This window comes from Chelonia mydas, chromosome 1, assembly GCF_015237465.2.
Source record: "Chelonia mydas isolate rCheMyd1 chromosome 1, rCheMyd1.pri.v2, whole genome shotgun sequence".
In the NCBI taxonomy this organism is placed as follows: Eukaryota; Metazoa; Chordata; order Testudines; family Cheloniidae; genus Chelonia; species Chelonia mydas.
This window is the reverse complement of record NC_057849.1, coordinates 10,243,922-10,262,480: the sequence shown is the minus strand read 5'-3', so window position 1 is coordinate 10,262,480 and position 18,559 is coordinate 10,243,922. Positions and strand designations below refer to the sequence as shown.

Here is an 18,559-nt window from a genome sequence, read left to right as displayed (position 1 = left end):
AGGTAGTGCCCTGCTGGCTAAACTCTACCCGTTACATTATTGTAAGTCCAGCATCACTCAGTGGGGTTCTTTCATCGCCTCACAGAGGATTAGGGTTGGGAGGGACCTCAGGAGGTATCTAGTCCAATCCCCTGCTTAAAGCAGGACCTAATCCCCAACTAAATCATCCCAGCCAGGGCTTTGTCAAGCTGGGCCTTAAAAAGCTCTAAGGAAGGAGACACCACCTCCCTAGAGAACCCATTCCAGTGCTTCACCACCCTCCTAGTGAAATAGGGTTTCCTAATATCCAACCTAGACCTCCCCCACTGCAACTTGAGACCATTGCTCCTTGTTCTGTCAGCTTTGTTCTTTCAGCTTTACACCTGTGTAACCAGATCAGCATTTGCCCCTTAATGGCCTCATCTGTGGCTCCCAGGACACAATACTAAGCGAACCCAACCATCCTTAAGCTACAAAACAAATCCTCAGACATGGCAGGGCTGTGGTTCCTTCTCTGAGTTTAATAAACTAGAATAATTTATTTGACAGAACACAGAAACGTCACAGATACAGGGGAGAAACCGAAGAAGCAAGTTATCAATGAACAGTACAAAGTAACCACTTTACAAAAAGTACCACATTGCCCAGTCAGGTTACCTAAAAATAACAACGGTTGGTTTTCTCTCTCTAGCGCGCCCGACGTGCGTATATACAGATCAAATGGGCAATGCACGGTCTCCAAACGTTCATGCTGAATGCAGGTAAGTAATGAATAAGGGCAAAGATCTTTATTGAATAGAACCAACTCATCGGCGAGCTCTCTACTGTCGTGATGAGTGTGTCGGGGATGGGACAGAAGGAGCTGTCTGACTATACACAATCTCCTCACCCACTGTTGTCCGGGTTATTTTTTTTCTCACGGAGGATGGATTGTTACTGCTTTCATTGGGTGTAACACTACAGGTCTTAACATCCAACTAGCCAGAGCTGCTTGGCCCTAGCTAGAGCCAGCACCACTGGCCAAGCTAGCGAGCACCGCGGGCTGTGAGAGGGCCTCTTATTGGGGTAAATTACCCACTGGCACATGCAGTTGCCCCAAATCCAGCCCGTTGTTGGAAGGGGAATTTCACACACCTGGTGGTAGAAGTGACATACTGTTAAGGGCCTGATCCGAAGCCCTCTGAAGGCAAGCAGAGTCTTAATGAGGCTGCCATTAGTTTCAGTGGACTTTGGCTCAGGCCCGAGGGAATTTTCACTGGGGCACGTTAATCCCTGGGGTCACGCGGCTTGGTACAATGCAATTCCACCAGGAATGATTGCGAAATTCTGAGCTGAGTTACGCTGGTGAGCTCTGCAGCAGCTCTGCTGGGGGGTCCGTGGTGCTATTCTGGAGCTACCCCTGTGCAAACGAGATCAGCATCTGAGCGGGGTGCTGAGAGCCATTGAACCAAGCTGTAAATCCTGAACATGATGGAATCCACGTCCAGTCCCAGGGTGCGGCCGCACCCCCCAGCACGCCCAGTTCCAGCACCTATGGCCGCCGCCCCACCGAGTTTAAGGGAGACTAAGCTGCTCGAAGAAACATGCCGATGGGCCTGGGCAGAGGCGAATAGCTGGGAAAGCAGGTCGCAGGCAGCTGTCAGTCAAAGTAGCCCCCACCCCAACCTAGACTCCATGCTGACCCCACCTCTCTTTGGCACGCTGCTCCCTGTCTCAAACACTCATAACTTCCCTATCCCCAGGGAAGACATGGCCGTCTCCCTCCCCCCGCCCCCCCATTAGGTACAGCTCTGAGGTGTTCCTTAGCATTTACTAAATGGGAGGCTCTTCCTTGGCTACTCCCCACCCCTGCCCCAAACTAGCACGCTGGGCTGCCGTTAGTGTAATTGCTTCCCTGCGAGATCTTAGCCTGGGCTGGATTCGAACCAGCGTCAACAGAATGTCCTGAGCCCCACCTGACCATCAGTGACATTCCCAGTCACTGCCTACATGCTACAGTCCTCCTGGGCTCTGCCCGCAAGGGAGTGATAACCTGGCAGCAATCAGTCGGACCCTCTGTTGCCAGTGGGTCAGACCAACTAGCTCAGGGTCCTGTCTTCGCCATTGGTCAGGAACAGATGTTTCAGAGATAGGTGCAAGGAGCTTCCCAGTGCATAGAATATTCTTGCCATGGGGGAAATGTCTTCCTAGCCTGCTCCTGCCCACTGCACCAGTTAGAAGTGGGCTAATGCCTGAAGCCTGCAGGTTTTGATCCCTTCTAAAAATATTATAATTTTTAGCCCCTCTCCTGAAATTGTGGCTGTTGTCACATCTGACTGTCAGATCCTCTTTTAAACCCTACTCTGCTCTGTGCCTGGATGTCCTGGGGTAGTGAGTTCCACAAGTTTTTCTGTGCTGTGTATAAGGAATCTGTTATAATCCGGTTCAGTTTCACAGAGTGCCCCCTTGTCCTTGTAGTGTGAAAGGGTAAATAAGAGCAGCTGCTTTCCTTTCTCCAGCCCATTATTTTGTGCGCCTTCCTCATGCCCTCTCTTACTCATCTCCACTCTAAAGAGTCCCAGCATTTCAATCTTTCCTGAACCCCCTCTTCTGGCCTTCAAACAACCCCCAAACCCACCAACCTCATCAGCAGAAGCAAGACAGATCCAGACCCATCCACTCAAAGCGGCACCAGACTCTGCCAAAACAACAGATGTGAAACCTGCAGACATCTCTCCGCTGCTACAATGACCAGCACTCCGCCCAACCTGCCTTTCAAGACACATGGGCCCTACACCTGCCTATCACAACATGTGATGTACAAGACCCATTACAGCAAATGCCCCAACAATAACTGTGTGTGTGAAACCAGACTGTCGAATGAACTCACACAGCAAAATGATGAGACCAAAACACCCTATCACCACGGGCAAACACTTCTCACAACACGATTGCTCTGTATCAGCTCTCTCATTCCTGCTCCTCAAAGGAAACCGTCACAATGCCTTCAAAAGACGAGCCCGGGAACTTAAATGGAGAATGCTGCTAGACACCAAAAAGCATGGTCCTGGTTTTATGGCTCGTTACAATTTATAACCTACAAACCAGCCTTTGTCCTACGACTGCGGAGGTGTTAATTTCCCACTTCTCTGTAACTGGTCTCTGGCAACATGTTACCCCCTTATGCTTAATAACCTGTCCCACCTTGCACTGAGCTGTGTCCCCCTGAGTACCAGCCCCAGTCCTGGAGAAGAGCTCTGTGGAGATCAAACGCTTGGTTCCTCCGCCCCCATAAAGGCTATTCCCTCACCCAGCTTGTCGCTCTCATATCCTGGGACCAACACAGCCACAACACTACAAACACCAGTATCAAGAGGTCTCAGGGTACCCAGAATAAGCATGGAGAATATATCAGGTGGAGAGCACCCACCCTGGGTTCTCCAGGGCTTGACAGGAGAAGATGGTTTCCCATGCTTTCTCCAGAAGATCCCACATGGATGCAGATCACCACAACAGAACTTTATCCTAAGGGGCATCTTTCCTCTAAACCAGCTCTCAAATCATTTAGACAGTTAAATAATCCTGGACGGCAGAGGAAGAGAGGGGAGCAAAGATGGACCAAATCCAGCCCTGAGGGATGCCTTCAGTACAGAGCATGGAGATGGGGGTTGTCTGAGTCCTCAGTGTCCTAAGGGCCGACAGGCCCACGAGGGAGGAATGGATTACAGGCTGCAGACTGACACAGGAGAGCTGGCCATTGCTTTCTCCCAGTGTGAAAGGTTTTCTTTAAATCTAATCTGGCCACTATTGACGAGTGAGTGAGCGTGTATGTGTGTGAGATATATATACACACACGCTCGCCTGCAGTCCCGGCACAGAAGATAAAGACATTATGGGTTTCGAAGATGCGACGATACTTTGGCTTCAAAGTGTTATCTTCAGTCACAGGATCAGCCTTGTCCAATCCCATTGGCCCTGGAAATCAAACACCACTGACCTCTTCAGGATTTTTCTCTCCTGCATTCCTAGGGTCAGGTGTGCGCACGGCCGTGGAGCTGATGGGGGCCCAAAGCAGAGTTTACCTCCAATGGAATAAATGCAAACACCGAATGTGCAGCTTACCACCCTGTTCCAGCCGCTCTGCGGGGGCTCGTCCTACAGGCCAAACCCAGCCAAACCTCGTACGGGCCTCAGAGCGTTTTGCCTTGGCAAGGCCTCCAGGATTGGTCCCTTACGACTCAAACAACCTCGTCCATAGCCTTTATGGAGGAACTAGAAAGGCAAAGCCCAGAGAGCAGGAATCTCCTTCTAACGCCTCACCCTAGGACCATTCCCTTGCTCCCGCGATGGAAGGGACTGGGACTACGATCCTGCCTGTTTCTCTTGTCACGCCGAGGCCTGGAAATTGCCATTCACACCTTCCCCCCTTAACCCTAGGGATCCCAACGCTCATCACTTCACAGCACCCCAGCCACACGCCAGGCCTATGGGGCGGAGAACAGCGTGGGACAGCGCACGGCCTGGGCTACGGACAGCCACTGTGCTGCGGTGACTCCGCCCCGGCTGGCGGGAGAGCAGGTGGCTGAGTTCACAGTGAGGCACGTGTGTCCCTGTGCTAATGGCTTGAGCAGTCGCCAGAGACTATCCGCCTTTGGCAGCGCACGCTGCGACTCACTCGCCCGACTGACTGATTCCTGCCTCCTGCAGCTGGCCCCTCTCGCCTGCCACGGCACCTCTCACCACCTGGCAGTGGCCAAACGCAGCCGGCCCCGTCCTTAAAGAGCCACTGTGCCAGTTCGCCAGGCGGAGGCTGGGCCGGCTGGTGCCCACTGCCTCCCATGCGCCAGCGGGCATCCGAACTCACTGTGGAACGGCTGCAGCTTGCGATCATGAGCAGCCCAAGTCCATGGCATGGCACGGCACACAAGGCGCAGGATGAGAGCCGGGAAGCCCAGTGCAGAGGCTCATCAACAATTCAGGGAAGGAGATCCCAGAGCAGCGGTTCCCCAACCCTATGATGTCCACACTGGGGGCCAGCGCTCTCAGCACACTTGTCTGAACTGCTGGTGACCATCTCTCTCTCCAGTGATGGGCACAAAAGCCATTTCCCATCATCCCTCCTCTAAACATGCCGGATTAGGGGCACAGTGTGTTGCAGAAGAAACTAAGCTACTGGGGTCGATCCTCTAGCAGCCCCTTTCTCCTGACTCTGTAGAAGCTGAGTGGAACGGGCAGGGATCACGTAAGGTGACGCTTCCCCCAGGCAGGAACCCTTGTCCAGTCCTACCTGCAGCTAACAGGGGGCTCTGCACAGCCTCCCTGAGTGGCCAGCAGGAGCGCCCTGGCCCCGCCAGTCCTCCACCACTTCCTGCAAGACCCTGTGTGGGGCTAGGATCCTGGTGGGAGTCAAAGCAAGGCCAGCATGGGACCCACACTGGGGCGTCTAGTTGCCCTCGAGGGAGGGAGTTCCTTGCCGTCAGCCAGCCAGGTGAGGGACAGGGGCTGGGGGCCAGCAGGTTGGGGCGTGGGCACAGAGCTGTGTGCTAAGCGTAGGCACTTAGCACAGACCTGCAGGCTTTGCCAATAGGCTGTGACCCGCGGGGAGGGCGAGTTACAGCCCGGGACTCAGTGCAGTCAGCTGATTGGTGTCACAACTGTTCTCCAGCCAGGGTGTGGAACTGTGCCCGCTTCGTACATTGTCCCATCTGCAGTGAAAACAATTTGCCTAGAAAATAAACCCTTTCACACGTGTTGTCTGCCCTACCCCTTCCTCCCACCCCCGTAACAAAGATTTGTCTTGTCTGGATTATACAAAATGCATAAAAGATGCAGATCATATGAAAGGGCTGAGAGCAGCTGCTCCAGAGTGAAAACAGGGCCAGGAACTAGAGGGGGCCAAATCCTAAGAGGTGTTGAGTGTCGGTGACACCTGATTGCTGCAATCCCCCTCAGGATCCAGCCCGCCGCCCTGTGCTCGTTCTCCGAGACAGCTGACGAGACTTCAGCCTAGGTAGCTAGATGCACAGTGATAAATATGGCACAGCTGTAAGGTTATAATTGCCGTCACCATCTGGGTGATCCATAGGCTCCCGGTACATGTAGAAAAAAAAAATCATACAAAATATAAGAAGCCTAATGCAGAGGTGTTACTGGAAACAAACAAAACTGGTTAAAAGAATCCCGTTTATCTGTCATTCAGCTGTGGCGAGTTTGTCCCCTCCTCGTCTTCCTCCTTGTCGTCTTTCATGCCCTTCAGTCTCTGCCGGGCGAAGTCTTCAAACACAATGTCGTCGTCACTGGCAGAAGACACAGGGAGAAGGTTACAATGGAATGGGTGGGAGGCAACTGCGTCCCCTGGTGCCCGTGCTGGGACCTTGCTTCGCAACTAGGGGCAGGTGGGCTGGCTCTGGCCTCACCTGATCATACAGGTTGGGAAGTCTCGTTCGGTCTCTGCTGTTATTGGGTTCGCTGTGGGGAAAAAGGAGCGGAGGGAGCAGCTAGCAAAAGCAGCCCCTGGGAAATGAGTGCCAGAGGGAGCAGAGAGGGGGAGACGCGGAGTATATAGGGCATCCTGTGGGGCCAGCTCAGTTTAAGGGAATGTGGATCCTACCCTCACAACAGCAGAAGCTCCCCTTGAGCTAAAGAAACACCTAGTCAGCAGTGACGTTTTGTAAGGGGTAAGGAGTGGGGATCAGACGTCAGTTACAGGAGCAAAGGGTTCGCAAGGCGTCTTCTGCAATGATCAGGACCTCACAGGCCGTCGCTGCTCAGTACAGGCTCTGCGAGGGCCAGTCCTGCCAGGCACCCAGTGAGGCGTCACAGCTGGAAACAACCTCACGCGCTCGTATCGGGCAAGGGAGCAGGACCTGAGAGCGGGGTTGAAATCAAAGCCACAAACAGAGGTCTAGTCACCTCTTGGTTCTCCCAGCGAGCCCGGAGTGATTTTTAGTGGGGAAGTTACCCTAGGCACAGCAGGAGGAGATATTGGCACCAGACAACTAACCATGGTCCGAACCTGCAGCATTTGAGTTTCAAATAACTCCCAAAGTTTGGAGTTGTTTGGGCCCAGGGTTTTGATCTCTGCCCCCAGATCACCCCCTAAACCCGTTTAATCCTCTGGGCTTTTTTCGCCTTCATAACCAGGGCTGAAGAGGAACTAAGGGTCTTTTCATCAGGAACTGTGTGGCATATAGAGAGGGCACAGGGCGGAGGAATATGGGTTATGCAAGATGGCACTTGCTATAAAAATAACCAGGGCTGAGTTGCTAGGTAGTGCATTAGCTTTCCTGCAGTTAGGCAGATTAAGCCTGTTTAAAGGGGTTGTTTTTGCGTTAAAACACAGAAATCGACTGAGTGGAATCCGCTCTCACAGGAAGGCCTGCAGCCGCTGCAAGAGGATGTGTCCGAGACAGGCGGACGCAAACCACTGACTGACGCAAACCAGTGCAGCTGGCACATGGATACAGAATCTAAACAGGGGATTTGAGCATCACACTTTAGCTCAGAAGGTGCACTGGACAGCCAAGACCAGGGGACACTGGGATGATGTTGTGGGTCCTCCTGCCAGCTCTGTGTATTGCTTAGTCTTAGGGAAGCATGATCATAGTCAGGGTTTATAGTGACGTTGAGTACAGCGTACAGGATGTACTTCTTTTGGTAAAAAGCCCATCAGCCTTTGGGAAATAAAGGTACTTCCAGTGAATTGTTGACTCAAAGCCTTACAACTGGAACTGGATCCCAAAATTCCAATGGGGTCGGGGGGTGTAAGTACCGGAACAGGGATGGATATAAGCAAATCTCTACAGAGTGACGCAGACTTGGTATCGTCAATACAGCTGATTTGGCTTCCAAGCTACCAATTTGCTAGATAGGGTGGAGGGGACGTGGAATATGCAATAAGGAGCAGAGAAGGCAGAAAGAACGAGAAAGCGTTTCCAGCAGACAGGTACCAGACAAATTCTGATGAAGAGAGCCCTGAATTTCCATGCCGCATGGAGAATTTACTGGCTCACAACTCATCTGGGAAATGGCTTTGATCTAACCCCCAAATGAAACACATTTTCACTCTGAGGCGGGCAACACAGTGGAATTCGGTTAAAAGGAGTGATGTGGGCATCTCCTCCACAGCGTCAGGCCACTTGAGAGCAAGCTCCCTGGATCACATTGTCCGGAGAAGCCAGATTTCCACAGTGCCATGACAGTGGGTTTCTAACAGGCATCTTCATACCAAGGCAGGTCAGCCAGACTGTTACACGGTCTCTAACATTCAGTACCGTATGCTTTTTGTGGCCCCCAGAAAGGCGCAAGAGCCTTTCTCGACTTGGACAACATCACAGAAAACCAGTCAGCCCCAATCCCCACTCATCTTTATAGGCAAGGGGTAAATGCGTCAGGATCTAGGGGCTCTGGAGTTTGGAAATCTGGCTGACACTCTGGGTGCCCACCCATAGGCACCCAGGGGTGGGATTTTCCAAAGCCTCTAAGTCTGAGGAGCTTTTCAAATCCCAGCAGCCTGGTTTTCAGAGGTGCCCTATAATGCCCTGCAGCCCAAAATGTCAATCAACTACTGATCTGGGGGCCCCCCCAATTTCTAGGCCCAACTTGAAAAGCCTGGGGCCTGGTTTTCAGCAGCACCGAGTGCCCATGGCTCCCACTGAAGGCCACAAGAGCTGCATGTGCCTCTCTGAGGAGCCAGGGCTTGGTGGTGCCACATCATGTTATCCCAAAATTTGAGGCACCCAAAATCAGTGACCACTTCTGAACATTTGTCCGTTAGCACCTGACTTGCGCCTTGGTTGCCTGCGACAGCAGGGGCTGGACTCGGTGAAGTCAATGAAAGCTGCTGCAGATGCTCAGCCCCTCTGAAAAAATCAGACCGCCCTTAACATTAGGTGGCTAAATATGGATTCAGCTTTAGGCACCCAAGGGTGGCCTATGATTTGATCCACAGAACTTAACGTCTCCCTCAAGCGGCACTCACTAAAACCAGATTCCACTGTGTGAAGTCCAAGGCCGGCTGTGACAACACAATGACATGGATGCAACAGAGCAAAATACAACTCAGAGACAGAGAAGGTGGTTTCTTACTATGCTTTTCCTGTTGCAAAACACATGCAAGATGGTTATCATGCCAAAAAAGAAAGAAAAGAAACATACACCCCATGCATTAAAGGTTACGTTCACGTGAGTTAATCATTGACTGTTACATGGAAATGATATTGACCGAATTATGTCTAGCTGAGTTAGCTGGTTATTGAGTTACATGCAAATGAGTGGATCACTGATTGAGTTCATATGCAAATGAGTCAACATTCCCATATAGGCTCTGGGATGATTTTAGCTTACTTTGTATCAAGCTCTATGAGATTTGTATCTATGGGAGCTTCATTCTCTGGAACTAAACACAGGAAATTATTGCACATGGTTAGTTACTTGACAAAATAATAAATAACCGTTACACCTCTTCTTTCATCCCACAGCACCACAAGCTCTGGGCACAAGCCTGCCATCCTTGCTTGGACAAAACTCCCTTGGAAATCAACGGGAATGGGATTTGGCCTCAATTGCACCAGACCAGGTCTGAAATGCTGCCATCTCTGGGGCGGAGAGTGACAATCAACCATACATCGCATGGGATAATACTTAGTCCTGTCATGAGTGCAGGGGACTGGACTCGCTGACTTCTCGGGGTCCCTTCCAGGCCTATGGATTCTATGGCAGCACTGGGGAGAGGAAACGTTAGCCATAACGCTGGAATCAACACCCCGACTCATATAAAGAGAACCACGGATCTTTACCATCCACATGGAGCCGCCAGCGAGTTCTTCTATGGCAATCCACATGGAGGTCAATTTATCTGCCTCAGAAGGATGAAGGGCCTGGACCACGTCTACTGCGCCATGTACACAGGCAAAGGGGCATTTGCAGCTATGTCACTGCACATGCAACGTGGTCTCTAGGCGACTCCCGGATCTGCAGGCCCAGCAGGAGCCCACACACTGTGGGACTTTCAGCGGCTACTAATCTGACTCCTCCCTCCCCGCCAGTATGCTGCTTGTTAGTGTTTACACAGACCCCTTTTCCGAAACCTCAATTCCGGCACAGGCCAGTTCTGTATCTAACAAACCCACCCAGCCCGCGACACCCCTGCCCGGCGGGCTTGGTTCAGAACGGCAGAGCAAGTCGCGAAGCCACGAGGGGACGAGAGACGGGTTCAACTCACCATCCCGGTGCAAGGGTTCTTCCTTGGGCTTGGGGTGCATAAGTGTGAAAGGCAGCTCCACAGCAACGTCACTGAAACAGACCCGGAGACCCGGATGAGAAGCGATGGATGAGGGCGACCAGGCCTGCGGGGGCTTTGATAGCTGGCTCCGGAATGACACGGCAGGTATTTTCATTAAATGCCCTGGGATGGGCCTGATTCCTGCCCCCAACTGAAATTCCGGCACTGACGCCCACAGAGCAGGCTCCGGCCCTGAAGCATGATGTACAGACACCGCATCGCAGTGTGTCTACATGACACCACTGAGGAGAGCCGGCTTTGACAGCCGCTCTCTCGCGCCACCTGCTGGCGGATTGGAGTAGTTTGGCGGCCGCAACAGACTGAAGACAGGTTTCAGAGGGGTAGCGGTGTTAGTCTGTATCAGCAAAAACAGCGAGGAGTCCTTGTGGCACCTTAGAGACTGACGGATTTATTTGGGCAGGACTCCTCGTTGTTTTTAACAGATTGAAGTGTTTTTCCAATTGCAAAAGAAGCATTTCACCTGGACTGGAGGCCAGATTCTGCTCCCTGTGACATCAGTGTAAATCCTGCGCACTTTGATCCTGGATTTATAGTCCCCATTTTGATTCTCCTCTCACACCCATGTTTCACTAAGAGGGTGGTGAAGCACTGGAATGGGTTACCTAGGGAGGTGGTGGAATCTCCATCCTTAGAGGTCTTTAAGGTCAGGCTTGACAAAGCCCTGGCTGGGATGATTGAGTTGGGGTTGGTCCTACTTTGAGCAGGGGGTTGGACTAGATGACCTCTTGAGGTCCCTTCCAACCCTGATATTCTATGATTCTATGATTCAGCTGGGGCTTCTGGGTGCAACTTTAATACAAATAATAAATAATGCAGAGTAAAATCCTGGGAAATGATCTCCCAGCGTCCCCCGGATGGAGCTCGGCTGTTCTCAGTGGTGCCAGATGACAGAACGAGGAGTAATGGTCTGAAGTTGCAGTGGGGGAGATCTAGGTTGGATATTAGGATACATTATTTCACTAGGAGGGTGGTGAAGCACTGGAATGGGTTCCCTAGGGACGTGATGGAATCTCCATCCTTAGAGGTCATTAAGGTCAGGGGCTCGACAAAGCCCTGGCTGGGATGATTTAGTTGGGGTTGGTCCTGCTCTGAGCAGGGGGTTGCACTAGATGACCTCTTGAGGTCCCTTCCAACCCTGACCTGCTATGACTCTACGATTCTAAGGCAGGCGGGACTCCGTTGAAGTCAGTGGAGCACCTATCTCTGTAGTAGCTATTGTAGTGATACTAAGCCACATGCTGACACGTGGACACTGAAGTACATGGAGTCTCAAGGAGTAAAGTTGGAGCTAATGAGAACAGTGTTATACCCCTGAAATGATAAGTGTCTCCTCTCTACCCCTCCTCTAGCAGGCTCAGTGGCCTTGGCTGTTATAAAGGCCTGAGAGCCCTACTCCTGGACTCGAATTGCCAGTCATCTCCTTCGAAGCACGCTCAACGGCTGTAGGGGCAGAAGCGGGAGAGACTCGGAAAGCTGAGCTGTGCGTTTCTACACTAGGAACTTCTCGATTTGGAGAGAGTCCGAGAAGCTCTCTGCAGCCAGTTCTCTCTGAGATTAGCCGCAGGGCTGCTGCCCCTCTAGACCCCGTGAAAACAAAGATGGCCGAGTCAGTCTGGTTTTCAGTGCTGGAGCAAGGAGCTGGCCTTGCCGACTGAAATCTGGCTCAGTCCCAGCATAAATATGGGATCAGCAGAGACTGGCTGGGTTTCCCCCACATGGCCCACCTCTACGAGTGAGAGGGGAGATCAGGCTCAAGGACCCATTCAGTCCTTGGCCTCGCCGCCAAAGGCTGCCGACAATGAGCCAAATGTGAGAACAGCTTTGGGGGCTGCCTGTCTCTGATGGAGCAGACTGAGGCCACATGCTGCCTACACCTGGCCAACGCGCCGCTGTCAGGGGGTAGCAGCTCTTGACCCATGCTAAATCTGAACTGGCAGCCACAAGACGCCAGGTGCTCTCTCTGTTACCAACCCAAGCAGCCATCCAATCCCCATCACGAAACAACAGGAGAGAAGCCGGTTTCAGTGGTGGAGAGGGAGGTTGTGTGAGAAGGGACATAACCCAAATCCTCCATCTCAGAAACACGGCCATCGCGTAGTTAAACGCATGCATTGCAGCTGGTCTACCTAGAGTGCCTCTCGCTGCAGCAGTGACCCTCCGAGCCACACTAAGCCCGCCACTGAGGCATGTGCACAGTGATCACCTGCTACTGAGTGAGGTGGGAAAATCATAGATACACTGACAAGCAGCAATCACCCGTCAGCCCAGGCTCAGAAGGCCAGTCCAGTCTGAGCTCGCCTGGGAACATATGGTTTTCGCAGCTCACCCAGCAGGAGGAAAACGACCACTTTAGTCGTGATTTCTAGTTGTGTCCGGACATGCTGTAGGTGAACCAGGCTCCTCTCACTGCCCTACGTAGTGTGTGTGAGGTAGAGTTTAATACGTGCTGAAGCCGTCGCGCGGCGTGACATACACATTTCTGAATGGAAAGGCTCGATTCATGCCCTTGCATGGGTCCCCATCATTAGCACCAGTTATTCTCCTCCTCATTCAAGCCAATTCCTCCCAGCACAGGTAAACAAGGCAGGGGACGCAGAATGTGCAATGTAACAGACCAGGCGGTGATCGACAGGGAAGGCCAGGGAAGGAGGACAGAGAAAAGGATACGATAGGAAGGTTGCACAAAACTTCTAGGTCTGCGCTGCACTGACAAGATCTGCAGTTTAGCCTTTGGATGGCTGGGACATTTACAAAACGGTCTCTAATTAGTTGCAAATTAAATAACCAGCTGGAAAACCTCTTCCTACAGACTTAGGTACAGAGAATTGAAAGACATGGCACCGGATGAACGGTCATCCCAGCCCCACCGGCTGACCAGCATTTGTTTATTCTCAGGGAAATACCGGTTTCCATTCTTTGTGGCTCAGCACCACTGAGGTGGCAGAAGATCAGTTCCACTGGGCTCCCTCCCTCTTCCCCTTTCACCTCCCTCCCCGGGGCTCGAACCAGCTTTGTGGTTAGTCACTGGCTGAGACGGACTCTGTGGCGAGACCTTCATGCCCCAGCAGCAGTAAATCTTTCATGGTGGCCTATTGGTAGAGAACAAATCCAGCCCTGCTCCCCGACTCTGCACTGCCGCTGTAGCACTGTCGTGAAGATGCTACTACACCCATGGGAGAGCTTCTCCCATCGGTCGGTCAGGCCCTCTCCACAGGAGGCGGTAGGTAAGTGGACAGAAGCAGCTCTCCCGTCGACAGCGCTGAGTAGGTCGCTGGAACTGCGTCGCTCAGGGCTGTGGACTTTTCACACCCCTGCGCGAGGTCGTTTTACCGATGTTCGTTTGCAGTGCAGCCCTGGCCAGAGATGCACTGGTTTTAAATGAGAGACACGAGGCAGGTGAGGTCATATTTTTTACTGGACCAAGGCCTGTCGGTGAAAGAGACAAGCTTTTGACACAAAGCTCTGTGGCGCTCAGAAGCTTGTCTCTTTCACCAACAGAAGTTTGTCCAATAAAAGTAATTACCTCACCCGCCTTGTGGCTCTCATCTCCTGGGACTACAGCACCACTGCAAACAGTGGAGGAGAGTGTTTAAATGACAGCGGAGATTCTGAAGAACAAGACAGCAGCTCAGAGACCTGCTGGTTTACCATACGAGCACATATCGACTGTCTCCGCGCCCTCCCCCTCACTCACTCAGAGCCAACCTGCCTGGGCTAACAGGAGAGTGCTGGGAGCCACTGCCTAGTTCCCCTCACGCTGCAACCCCTGGGCACGGCTGCTTTGAGCACAGAGCATCTAACAGCACCTCAGTGAAAGGGCTGAGTGATAAACCCAGTACGTCCCGAATGGTCACTTAAATGCTTACAACGACCCTGCAGTTACATAGGCAGCATCCCTGAACCGACAGAGGGCAGCGCCTCCCAGTCTGGGGATTGCTAAAGGCAGTAAATACGGAACTGAGTGAAGGGTTTATCAGCAGTTTGTCATCTTCCTCCCGCGGGGAAGCCGGGAAGACATGCTGGGGTTTGGGTGGAGAAGGAACAGAAGGAAAAAGAAAAGACCAAGTGGACGAAGGAAAAGCGGGCGAGGGGAGACCAGGATGAGGAAAACAAAGGAGGGGTCTGAAAGCTCATGAATGAAAAGCCGGGCTGCCAGCGTCCGCGCGGCACCACCAGAGCGGGCAGAGCTGGAAAGCGTTACCTGGATGCAAGATCTCCCAGCAGGCTGGCAGAGTCCAAAGGAGACAAGAGAATTAGTCACCAGTTTAAAAAAAGAAAAAAAGAAAAGCACAGGCAGCCAACAGGTTGGAACGCAGGAACCAGGCCCGAGATCAGCTCCCGGCTCCACAGCCCCAGCACAATCACACCGCCCTGAACGTGTGTGTCTGGCCCAGGTCCTGCTGGGATCCCCCATTACGCCACTCTCATGTGGGCCTCTCTATGACATGTGCCGCTTCCTGCCGGATCCGTGGGAACCAGCAGAGCACTTTACGGGGTGCTCCAGGAGGAACTGGGGAAGTGGGGGCTAGAGACAGGACATAACAACCAGCCTTCCCCACCAGGCAGCTGGTAGAATTAAAGGCATGTAGGACTGGAAAGGACCTCGAGAGGTCACCAAGACCAGCCTGGCACAGAGGCAGGACCAAGTCCCTCAGTCGCACCTGCCCATCAAAGGCTCCTGACCTCTGACTTGCCAGGACCCGCAAGCAGGATGTCAGCAGATAACGTCAGGGGAAGGTTGCACAACAGATAAGTGAGGCCTCCCCCCTACAAGCAGAGAGATCTCACGCCCCTACCTCGGAAGCAGCCATCACCCTGGGATCTATCCTGAGCAGGCCCCTCCCAGCCAGGTCCCACCCCACAGGTGGGAAGGGATGGATTTGGGACAAAGATGACGGATGTCTGTCTCCGGGACTAGGGCTGAGAATCTGAGCATTCAGCCGGCACAGAGACAGAGGCAGGGCACAGGTGATGCGCTCACCACAGCATTAGAGCCCAGACTGCCGAGGGCAGTTAGCCAGAAACGGGCTCAAATCTGAGGCTAGATCAGAGCCCGCAAGGAGGGGCAGGGCTCAAGTAAGTGGGACAGGGGGGTCAGAGCAGAGCTGGGAGCTGGCTTAGTAAAAGGAGCAACAGAGACTAGTGCTGGATCAGAAGGCAAAGCTCCAGCCAAGGAGCCTGCCCCCTACTGGAGGAAACAGCATCATGGGCCAACCCATCAGCGCACACCCAGCTAGTGACGGTGACCAGCAAGTACCTAGCATCCCATCAGCCCCACTGGTGAGAGCTCCCTAAAGATCCAGGGGCTGCCATGGAGCATGGGGGTTTGGAGTCAGGTCTCCGCCACTAGGCAGCTCCCTGGAGCCACGGGTGGGTTTCTGAGCCACGTTCCTCCCAGCACCCGTCCCCAGTGGCTGCTATGTTGTGCCACCCTTTAGTGGCTAAGCATCTCCCCCGGCTGTCATTTGCTGAGCCCACCTGCCTGCGGGATCTAATCAGCACCAACAAGGCCTCATCACATCACTTCCCCGCAGCTGCTTGCGATGGGTTGTCACGAGAGACAGATCCTGGTGACACAGGATTTGTATTACTAGAGCAGCTTCCCTGCGAGGATCTCAAAGCTCGTCACAGACACGATCAGTCGCTCTCCACCCCTCCGTGTAGAACAAGGCGTCAGTATCACTAGCCTCTCTTTAGGCTCAGGGGCCGGCAACAGCAGGTCAGTGGCAGCATCAGGAATTAAACTCAGGTCTTATTGCTGGCTGAATTCCTGCTCTCCCTGGGTTACTGTATTGGAAGGAGGCTCCTGAGGGAGTGAATCAAAGGTTCTCTTCACACCCCAGGTTGGCAGCCAGGACATGCCAATCATAGAATCACAGAATATCAGGGTTGGAAGGGACCTCAGGAGATCATCTAGTCCCACCCCCTGCTCAAAGCAGAACCAATCCACAACTAAATCATCCCAGCCAGGGCTTTGTCAAGCCTGACCTTAAAAACCTCTAAGGAAGGAGATTCCACCACCTCCCAAGGGAACCCATTCCAGTGCTTCACCACCCTCATAGTGAAAAAGTTTTTCCTAATATCCAACCTGCAGTGTGGGAGGTTTTTCCTAAACCTCCCACACTGCAACTTGAGACCATTGCTCCTTGTTCTGTCATCTGCTACCACAGAGAACAGTCTAGATCCATCCTCTTTGGAACCGCTTCAGGTAGTTGAAAGCAACTATCAAATCCCCCCTCATTCTTCTCTTCCGCAGACTAAATAATCCCAGTTCCCTCAGCCTCTCCTTGTAAGTCATGTGTTCCAGTCCCGTATCATTTTGTTGCCCTCTGCTGGACTCTTTCCAATTTTTCCACATCCTTCTTGTAGTGTGGGGCCCAAAACTGGACACAGTACTCCAGATGAGGCCTCACCAATGCCGAATAGAGGGGAATGATCACATCCCTCGATCTGCTGGCAATGCTCCTACTTATACAGCCCAAAATGCCATTCGCCTTCTTGGCAACAAGGGCACGCTGTTGACTCATATCCAGCTTCTCATCCACTGTAACCCCTAGGTCCAATGCCCCCTACAGAGATCCCACCACCAAGGAAGCTGCCCTTAGCCTGGCTCTCAAACCTCTCCACCCCCCTTCCGTGGTAAACAAGGGGATGTCTACACTGCACCCCCAGCCTTGTTGCCTGATCTTTGTGATTGGTTAACAACAATTGTACCGACTGACACTGATTTACTGAGCCAGGGCTAACAGGGTTCTTGCCCCGGAATCAGACGCCACAGAACGAAAACTGACAAGTTCAAGGTCTTGTCGGGAACCCCAAGCTGCATGGCAAAGACCTGCACACGCAGGGCACTGCCCATCCTTAGCCACGGAAAGCTCCAATTCCCACCTTTCCCTGGGGACCTGGTGGTGCGAGACAAAGGACCAGCCCTGTCCCTGGCCTGCCCAATGCATCCAGTGGTCCAGATTTGGCGGTAGATACCACTGGAGAGACAGAATCAAATATGCCAAGCTAGCTCCTGCTACGCAGCCTATTATAAGGCCTGGGCACTATCATGAATATTCATGGAGAAGCCCAGCCTTCCATGTCCAGCTCTCACTAGCAGGGGGAGGGATAGCTCAGTGGTTTGAGCATTGGCCTGCTAAACCCAGGGTTGTGAGTTCAATCCTTGAGGAGGCCATTTAGGGATCTGGGGCAAAAATTGGGGATTGGTCCTGCTTTGACCAGCAGGTTGGACAAGATGACCCCCTGAGGTCCCTTCCAACCCTGATATTCTATGAACTTCCTCACCTGTATAATCCTGGGGTGCCCTTATCCTAGAGGTTAGCATATTCATGCCTTGTAGCTCATCACCTATTGCTAACACAAGTTAGTGGTTAAACATCTGTTGCCGATTCTATCCGAAAATAGCCAGGCCCTGTGGCAGTTCAGTGCAGCTGCCTAGTAGCGTTATGCGCCAACTCCCTCTCTTGAGCAAGCTCTTCCCAGTTCCCCGAAATCTAGGGTGACTGCCAGGCCATTTGATCTGTGCTATGGGTCATAGGCCTTGTTGATGGGGAATCGGGACTCTTAGCTTCCATATCTGGTTCTGCCACTGATTCACTGCATGGCCCTGGGCAAGCTGCTCAGAGGAGTGTTGGGAGAATTAACCGGTGCTTGTGAAGCGCTTTGAGATCCGCAGAGGAAAGGCACTGAGGCTTTGAGCCAAAGCTCACCAAAGTCACTCAGAGCAAACACTGCCACCCATTCAGAATTCACCTGCACTTGAGCCGGAGCAGGTCACAGCCAGGAGAGTGAGATCTGGAGCAACACAAGCATCACTGCAGGCTACAGTGTGTCCAAATGAAGTGGCCATGGGGACCACACCACTCAGAGCATGTATTGGGCGGCCATGCAAAGAGTTGACCAACACATGCTGTTGGGCCAAAGCAGGGAGCCGATAGCCCAGCCCTGTGAACGTTATCCCAATTCAGGGCCAGACAGGAGAAGATTCAACAAACCCTCAACGTAAAAAATACCACAAAGGTTTCTTCCTTTGTGAGTGTTTGAAAGCTCCGTGCCGCTTCTTTCTCAAATTTAGGGGCATGGCCACGTGCTGGAGGGTGCGGCCATGGGGTGTGGCCATGTGCTGGAGGGTGCGGCCATGGGGTATGGCCATGTGCTGAAGGGTGTGGCCTATGAGGGTAGAGATTTAAGTGACTGGATAAATTTGCATCCAGTCGCCTTTGCCTTCGGTTGGGGCAGAGGAAAGGTTGGTTTGATTTTTCTTGGCTGTGATTAGCCGCAGAAGGAAGAAGA

At 52.6% G+C, this 18,559-nt stretch overlaps 1 protein-coding gene across 7 annotated transcripts in view; it reads right to left on the bottom strand.

The window, feature by feature from the left end:
* Positions 1-480: 480 nt before the first annotated feature.
* The window catches only part of ARRB1 (arrestin beta 1), a 180,268-nt gene continuing 162,189 nt past the window's right edge, over positions 481-18,559 (bottom strand). For 2 of the 7 annotated variants that reach the window (XM_037915118.2, XM_043527239.1), the window contains 4 exons: positions 14,463-14,486; positions 10,181-10,251; positions 9,304-9,355; positions 481-6,254 (listed from right to left, as the gene is read on the bottom strand). In XM_037915118.2, the coding sequence (XP_037771046.1) occupies positions 6,143-6,254; positions 9,304-9,355; positions 10,181-10,251; positions 14,463-14,486 (259 nt within the window). In that variant the 3' untranslated portion in view covers positions 481-6,142. The remainder of the gene's footprint in view (positions 6,255-9,303; positions 9,356-10,180; positions 10,252-14,462; positions 14,487-18,559) is intronic. The other 5 variants (XM_037915177.2, XM_043527249.1, XM_043527288.1 and 2 more) reach the window with 3 other exon arrangements.